The sequence below is a fragment of the Cyprinodon variegatus genome, unplaced genomic scaffold, assembly GCF_000732505.1.
Source record: "Cyprinodon variegatus isolate N-32 unplaced genomic scaffold, C_variegatus-1.0 Scaffold175, whole genome shotgun sequence".
Classification (NCBI taxonomy): Eukaryota; Metazoa; Chordata; class Actinopteri; order Cyprinodontiformes; family Cyprinodontidae; genus Cyprinodon; species Cyprinodon variegatus.
In genome coordinates, this window is record NW_015150628.1 from 383,737 (window position 1) to 392,584 (window position 8,848).

Here is an 8,848-nt window from a genome sequence, read left to right on the forward strand (position 1 = left end):
TTCGCAAACCATGGTGGTCCACAGCTGATTCTGATGATTGCAGTTCAGCAAAGGCCTGTTAATCAGCAATCAATGAAAATCATCTTTGCTGAAGCAGGGAAACCTCTAAAACCTGCAGGACAGCGGCCCTTGAGGACAAACTTTGGGCATACGTGATAGGAAATATAAAGAAGGAACAGAATTAATAAAAATTAGGGCAAAACTCTTGGATGTATGTTATTACAGCATTAAAATACAAAAGTAGAAGAAGGCCTCTTTTTGTTGTTGTTTTTAAGTGATTTATTATATTATTGTTTTTTTTTTTAGGTCGACATTCAGTTCAAACTCCTGTCCAGTGGGTGGCGGTAATGCAACCCTAAAGTTTTTTGCCGACCGCCAATAAAAGAAACAAAAACACAGAAGAAGAAACAGTAGTAGAAGAAGAAGACGCAGAAGTCCTGCTGATGAGTTTATCCCTGTTTAGTAAAGAAGAGCAATCATTTAACTCTTTTTTTTTTTTTTTTTTCAAGAGTTTGGGTGAAAACTGAGCGCGAACTGCTTAGTAAATGTTAAACGAACATTGAAAGATAAGCTAAGAGCAAACATGTTTACACAGCGGCTCCAACTGTGGCAGAGCGCAGCAATAGGAGAGATTCCCGAAACAGTTAAAGAGGAGGACAAAGAATGTAAGACGGAACACTTCATCCTTGAAGCTGGTAAATTGTCCTTTCCATATTACATCTGCATGCTTTCATGTCAAATGTACGTTTATAAGGTGACTAATGGATTAACTTATTTAAGCCCAGATTCCATGTAACTGTTAAACAATGCGCGTCATCTCTCCTTTGAACCGACCTGTATCCGCCATATTGTGAGTGGAACCCCGGGGTTAGGAACAGACACAAGCTAACCTGGAAACACGAAATCGCCATGTAAAACTAACAAACTACCTTATTATCAGCACATATCCTGATATAGTTCTGGTATTTTCCACAATTACTTAATGTCTTCGGTTTCTTTAGAAAGGATAATATTCGAGATATAATATTTAACAGAATAAAAACACTTTTCATTTTACTACTCTCAGACACGTATTGATTTATTGTTTGTTTATCTTTCCAAAGTTCATTTTTTTTACACAATTGACTAGTATCCAGTAGACCTATACTTCATTTCTCTCCTAGTTTCCTTTAAACACTCCGTAGGCAATCTTTTCATATGTTAAAGTTATAGGGCAGGATGTACTTTTTCTGGGTGGATCATCAAAATAAGTGGTCCTCCTAATTGTCAATCATTGTTCCCTTTTAATTTTTGCAAATTACATTGTTAAAGACAATTCACTCTTAAGCCTGTCTACTTGGGTCTTTTAAGGTTGAATGTTTGCCTCCCCCGCCCCAACTACTGAACATCCTCAGCCCCAAGTATGAGCAGGGCCTTCCTCCTCCCCCTTCTTATGCTCTCTGTTGTGGGGTCCCCACTAAGAGCTGGAGCACCCCAGGCTCTCTCACTCTGGGTCTCTCATCCGGGTCCACCTTGGGCAGGACCGACCCACAGCAGCAAGCCCATGGGACCTCAGCACTAAGGCCCCTGAGCAGTGTTGTTTTTGCCAGCCATCTTAGATTTAGTCTTAGTCTTCAGGACAAAAGCTATTAGTAGTCTTAGTCGCATTTTAGTCATTACGATATGTGATAGTTTTAGTCGGGTTTAGTCAGTTTTATGTTGCACAAAAGTTAACCTTTACAAATAGCAGCTCTAGTTCAACACATCATATTGGTTAAAATAGCAGACACACAAGCTAACAACATGAACAACAAAGGAATGGATTTAAAAATGCCTAAAAACAACATATATCCAGACCTCAATTGAATGAATATGCTAACTAAAATGTTGAAATATTTAAAGGAAACAGAGAAAATGTTTTAATGACAATACAAGTGTAACCCCTCAGGTTTTATATATATATATATATATATATATATATATATATAAATCGTTTTTTCTCCTACGCCCCATAAACATTTTCTTAAATACAGTGCATTGTAGTCCATTTTACCTTAAACAGTAATAATCACATTTTATTTAGCTTAGTTATGTTTTACACTCGCATATTAGAGGTTTTACACACTGCAAAAGTCCATGACCACATAGTGCATACAGATATTATCTTACCAGCTTGAAAGCACACAGAAAATGTACCGGTAGTGTTGGTTAACAACCGTTATTTACTACAGTCAGTAAATGCATCAATGCTACGTGTCTGTACCTTGCTGGTCAGTCAAGGGCAAAATCAAGTTTAAGCAATTTGATTGGTTGTGTTGGGCTGGGAAAGAACCGTACGGGATGTGTACGTGCCTGCAGCTACGTACTGCCAGTCGGGCGGCGGCCGTTCATGGATGAGGTTGGATCTATATCATAGTGACTTGTACTTGCTATCCAGTTGGAGATATAAACTTTTTCTGGATGTTTTTGCCTGAGTTTGAAGCAACAGAAAGGGACCACACTCAACATTTTGCTTGGCTGTTGGAGCTGCAGATCCAAACCAAGCTTGTTAGCTGGAAGGGACTGTTGGAGCAGTTTTATTGCCGTTCATTTAAAACTGGTAACTCATGGTGGGGGTGAGTAACCCTTCCCTAAAGGTTGTTCTTGGAGCCGCCATCTTTGGAACTGCTATTCTGAGGGTGAAAGCTAATGAAGCTACCTCAGCTACGTTCGAAAAATTAACAGACTGTTTTACTAATTAAGAAAAAAAAAAAAAAGAAAGAACTTGAGTAGTGTAGTTGATGCAGACAGGTTGAGGCATTCAGCCCTTTTTGGTTGTTTCTGTTATTGTTTATGTGTACAGCCTGTTTAAACCGCAGTTTGAACCATGCTGAAAATTAACTGTGCTCTGTTAATGTGCTTTGCCCTTGGTGTGTTTCTGACCAGTAAGTTTTATTAAACTGGTACGTATTCAGCTTTACCATTTTCCTCCTTTATTTTAGTATAAGTTCAACATCGCACTGCATTTAGATCTTAGTTCTAGTTCTCTTAGCCTTGTTTTGGTACTCAGTTACTCTCTGTTCAGAACATACACTCTGTTGCCAGTTAATACACTATTTTCCCATTGTGAGGTATTTGATAGAGTGTGGGTCAGAGAATCTGGGGGAAATTAGAACAGTGGTTACACAAGGAAATATTACATTATATTCAAATAGAACAAGAACAATGAGAGACAAATATCCAAAGATCTATGAACCATTTCAGCGGGCTCTTTATCCAGAAATAAAGAGTTTGCAATGAAATATTTTCTTTGGATATAATTTAGGGATTCCATGGAGCAGGAAGCGCAGACTCAAGACGCATTTCTGCATAAGCACAGATGTGAGATCAAAGCAGAGTTTGTCAGAGTTCAGCGTGCAGCACCGGACCACTCCGGATTATTTTCTCAGACTCTGCCGCTGCTGCCATGATCAATCTGCAAACCTGCAGCCTGTGTAGCGCTGCAGGTGGGCAGCAGGACGCAGCTGCACATGTGATACTGCTTAGCTGCTTACAGCATAATGAGTTTAAACGTCTGACCGATGACCTGGTAATTTCATCTCAATGATGAAAACTCCAACCCATGACTAGTCATGTATTCGTCATCAAAGATCCATGTTTAGCTCATCAGTTTTCGCTATCGTTTTGTTATATTTGCTCTATATTGATGCACTTTTTGCTGTTTCTTTCCCTCTTTTCACCTCCTTTTAAGTCTCTATGTCTGTTGTACACGATTTTACAATTTTCAATGAAGTTTTATATAGAAGTGTCAGGCGGAATCTTATAGCAAAGGCCATAGTGGTCTACTTGTGTTGGACTATCTTCTATCTCTGGGAAATCTCTTCCTAGAGCCAAATTGGCAAAAAAGGACAAAAGTAAAAGATCCAGCTTCATGGTACCTTAAAGTCAGGGTTGAACCTGAAATTGTCTCACTAAGCAAGTAATCCTGCTTTGTGGTACATGCTTCTGTTTTTTCTTTATGATTTAATTCTTAGTCATGCACTGCACTGCAGTCAGAATCGGCTAAGTAAAATAATAAAATTTGTCATGTGTTTATACATTCAGACAGCATCAGACATTGGATATGTGGGAAAAGGTTATTTAAGAAATAAAAATGGAAGGAATGAGAAACAAAATATTAATAAAATAAGAGAATTATTTATAATGTATAATGTTTTGTCTTTTTAACTGCCTTACTTTCTAATATGCATTATGCTTTTCAATGTTTTCTGCAGATGTTAAGGAGGTGGTGATTGTTAAAGAAGAGGTACCTGTGGACTACAGACCATATGCTCACCTGAATGACCCAAAGCCTGAACACATAAAGGAGGAACAGGAAGAAATCTACGTCAGTCTGGGGGGAGAGCAGCTCAATGCAAAGGAGGAGATGGAAGCCATCAGCTTTCCAGTGACTGCTTCTCTCAATGACGGTGTGAATGATAACCATTCCCCTCAGCTCTCTCAACTTTATCCAGACCAGTTTACAGGCAGAGAGATTCCAGATGGTTCTATTTACTTAAAGACTGAAGACACTATGGAGGATGAGGACAATGATATAAAACCTTCAGTCTCTGAGCTGAAACACTTGTCAGATTGTGGGCTAAAAACTAAGGACATGGACAATGACTGGAAGTACAGAGCACCGGAATTGGATGGAAATACGAAGAAACCCTATAGTTCCTCTACGCTTGCTGAACATTTTTTACATCCCTGTGTTCAGAACGACTCAATCGATTCAGATATAGAGTCTCCAAGCTTCCCAAATGAAGGCTCACAAAGGGAAGTCCAGCCAGGATTAAAGTTTAGCTGTGAAGACTGTGGTAAATTATTGACAGGAAAACGAGGTTTAAACAGACACAAGAAGCTCCACACTGGACGGAAACCCTACACCTGTGATGTATGTGGGAAAACATTTAGCACAAATTCAAATTTTAATACACATATAAAATTCCACACAGGACATAAACCTTATTGCTGTGATCTATGTGGACGAAGTTTTACTTTGAATGGACATTTAACCAGACACATGATAAGCCATTCTGGACAGAAACCTTTCTGTTGTGATCTGTGTGGACAAAGGTTTACCTTAAAAGCTGGGTTAACCAGACACATAAAAATCCACACTGGACAGAAACCGTTCTGTTGCAATTTATGTGGACAAAGTTTTAGTCGAAAAACACATTTAAACAGACATTCAAAAATCCACACAGGACAGAAGCCTTTCTCTTGTGATCTCTGTGGACAAAGATTTAATGAAAAATCAAACTTAACCAAACATATGATGACCCACACGGGACAGAAACCTTTCTGCTGTCTTCACTGTGGAAAAAGATTTAGTCAAAAAGTAGGTTTAGAGACACACAATAGAATCCACACTGGACAGAGACCTTTTCCATGTGATATATGTGGAAAAAGATTTAGTGAAAAAGGAAATCTAAGTACACACATGAGAATCCACACAGGACATAAACCTTTCTGCTGTGATGTTTGTGGGACAAGATTTACTGTAAGCTCAAGTTTGAAGCAACACATGAAAACCCACAGAGGAAGAAAAATGGCTAAGCTATGAATACACAATAAAGCCACTCAAATAAAAAACAAATTGTAAAGTTTCTCAGGAAAAATTATGTAAACTTCATTAAAGCTATAGTGGAGTTTTTTGAATTTTTTAAAAGACCCGCCATTTCCACTTAAAAAAAAAAAGTAATGCAAGGCTAAAGACCATTTTTAACCTTTTAATTTGTGTTTTTTGTCTTTTTGGGATCGTTTTCACAAACCCTGTGTTTATAGGGGGGGTTTTGTCAAAGCAGAAGGAATAAGCCAAAAGCCCGACTTTTAAATTTTTTAAACAGCGAAGCAAAGATGGCCGTTTACCTGTCCCGCAGAGACGGACTGCAGGAAGGAACTCACCTACATGCCGTGGCTCTGTGGAGGTGCAACGTTAAAGCCAGTATAAGGCTTGAGTTTCACTTCCACAGAGCCACAGAGAACATGGAGGATTTTATTCAGTTGTGGAGTTTTAAAAACATTTTATGTACATTTTATGATGATGGTGAACTCCATTTTAACACGCTCCTCATTTAATGATTTTAGCTGACACTTGTTTTTATTTTAAAAGCGATTTTTAACTGACACTTGTTTTATGTCAATTGTTTACATGTTTGAATTGTGTAAATAAAATCTTAAAAGTCTTCCTTGTTAGATTGGTGGATTGCAAACAGCTTTTAGGTGCATACTGCCACCTACTGTACATGAATGTGTAGCTCTACAGATCCACCTACTATACTCTATTTTTTATTTTTGTTATGTAAAAAATAAAAGCTGCTTTTTTTAATAACCCAAACTTTCCTCCCTATCTCCATCTGTCCCTAAAATTCTTAATTAATATTAAACTCTGGAAAGAATATCCCTATTCCCACATTTCCCTTTGAATTTTTTGAACCATTTGTGTAAATTTTTAGATAACTATGATACATTTTTTGTTTTTTTATAAATATGTGCTAGTTTTAACCCCAACTTCATTATGTTTCCATCCTCTTTTCATTTCATGTATTTTCAAGTCAACTTTTGTTTCTGGAAACAACCGTGGAGGTACAGCACTGATTGGGTTATTTTCAGAGAATTTCTTATCATCCAACTCATATATTTTTGCCCATTCATTCACAGTCCAGCCAAAGCCTTTTCTTGTAAATTTGGACTATTCCCAACAGTTCTTAATTATGCTTGCTGCTGGGTTTCCTTCACTACTGCTTTTAATTCTGATCCAATATGAAAGTGATATTTTGACCCGTCTCATTTCTAAAGGAGTTTCTCCAACATCTGTTAAAAGAGCATCAATTGGGGTTGTTTTAGTTGCTCCAGTAGCTACGTAATGCCCTATATTGCAATTTATCTGCTATTTGTAACTTATAAGCCCCCCAATCATTCCCAGCCATGGCCATCATTAATCATAATATTGAAAAGTACAGGACTAATTACTCTCCCTTGAGGGAAACCGTTTTCTATTTCAAAATCTCTCCAGTATTCATCCCCAAATTTGACTAATTTTCCCATCTCTAAAGAAACTTGCTATCCAGTTATACATTCTTCCATCTATTCCTTTATTTTCTAACTTAATCACTAAACCTTCCCTCCACATTGAGTCATCACAGCTGACTCTGATGATTGCAGTTCAGCAAAAGCCTGTTAATCAGCGACCAATGAAAATCAGCTGTGCTGAATCAGGGAAACCTCTAAAACCTGCAGGACAGCAGCCCTTAAGGACAAGCTTTAGGCATACGTGATAGGAAATATCAGAAAAAAAGAACCGATAAGAAGACATCTTTTTAAAAAAAAAAGAGCGGTAACATTTTAGGGCAAATAACTGGGTTGTATAATAATAGATTAATAGATTTATTTTGTTATTTTGTATAAATATTATTCAAGGTTAACTGAATCACTTAAGACAATATGGGAAATGTATATAAATATATTTATCTATTTTTCTGAGCCTGTCAACTTGATTTACACTCATTACTGGTTGGTCCTTTAATGCCAACCAGCATTAAAATACAAAAGAACAATAATGCCCCTTTGTTGTTGTTCTTTTTAAGTTATTTATTATTAATTATTGTTGTTTTTAGGTCAAAATTCGGTTCAAACTCCTCTCCAGTGGGTGGCGGTAATGCACCTTTAAAGTTGTTTGCCAATAAAAAAGACAGAAGTAGCAGTAGAGGAAGAAACAGACAGAAGCCTTCAGATGAGTTTCTCCCTGTTTAATAAAGAAGGGCAATCATTTAAAACTCTTTTTGAAGAGTGGGTGAAAGCGCGAACATGACTGCAGCAATAGGAGAGATTCCCGAAACAGTTAAAGATGAGGACAAAGAATATAAGACGGAACACTTCATCCTTGAAGCTGGTAAATTGTCCTTTCCATATTACATCTGCATGCTTTCATATCAAATGTACGTTTATAAGGTGACTAATGGATTCACTTCTTTAAGCCCAAATGTAACACGTAACTGTTAAACAATACCCGTCATATCTCCCTTGAAGCGACCCGTATCCGCCATATTGTGAGTGGAACCCCGGGGTTAGGAACAGACACAAGCTAACCTGGAAACATGGAATCGCCGTGTAAAACTAACAAAACAAAAACCGATAGCCCCTTTAGCTAATTTATCTGTTCTCTATGATAATGAAACAGGATTTTAATGTGAAAATGAGGCGTTTTAACGAGTTGTGTCAGATAAACTGAGAAGGTCCTCACTGCAGCAGACAGAAAGGGGCAGAGACTGATCCAATGGCAGATCCACACTGTGGCTGATTCTCAATTCCCAAGAACACTGCAAGTATGGACCCAAGGAGAAGGAAACACCAGAATAAACCTGTCATTTTGGATTAGAAGCAGTGGCACGGGAAGGGGGGTGCTGTGGGGGCTGCAGCCTCCCTCGTCATAGCATCAGCCCCCCATGGTGGGGGGCTGTGGAGTAACATAATATTGTACTTAAAAACATGAAATTATTTATGTATTTATTTTTTAAAAGACTGTGTTTGATATGGGATTAAAATAATGGGCTGTGTATAAGATATAAACAAATGATTCATTATTTTGATATTTCATAAAAAAATTAGGCTACTCCCCCAGAAGCATCCACCACCTCACATTCATTTAGGCTTGGCTAGCAATAGGCAGCAGAAACGTATTTCTGACAATTTCGAGGTAAGAAATGGTTTTAATTCCCCTATACTGCCGCATTTAGCGTTATTTATGTGCCTATTCGTCTTAGTCCTGTGGCTGAAGAAGTCTACGCTAGAATAAGGCTGCATATCACTAAATATTATATAGGCTAAATATTAAATTAGTTAATTT

At 37.7% G+C, this 8,848-nt stretch overlaps 1 protein-coding gene across 2 annotated transcripts in view; it reads left to right on the forward strand.

Annotated features, from left to right (window-relative positions):
- The first annotated feature begins 499 nt into the window (after nucleotides 1–499).
- Nucleotides 500–8,848, forward strand: part of LOC107087183 (piggyBac transposable element-derived protein 3-like) — a 16,084-nt gene continuing 7,735 nt past the window's right edge. Inside the window, exons 1-3 of one of the 2 annotated variants that reach the window (XM_015378606.1) lie at nucleotides 500–695; nucleotides 4,233–4,580; nucleotides 4,632–4,894. In XM_015378606.1, coding sequence (XP_015234092.1) covers nucleotides 584–695; nucleotides 4,233–4,580; nucleotides 4,632–4,894 — 723 coding nt within the window. In that variant the 5' untranslated portion in view covers nucleotides 500–583. Of the gene's footprint in view, nucleotides 696–4,232; nucleotides 4,895–8,848 lie in introns of both variants that reach the window. The other variant, XM_015378605.1, reaches the window with a different exon arrangement.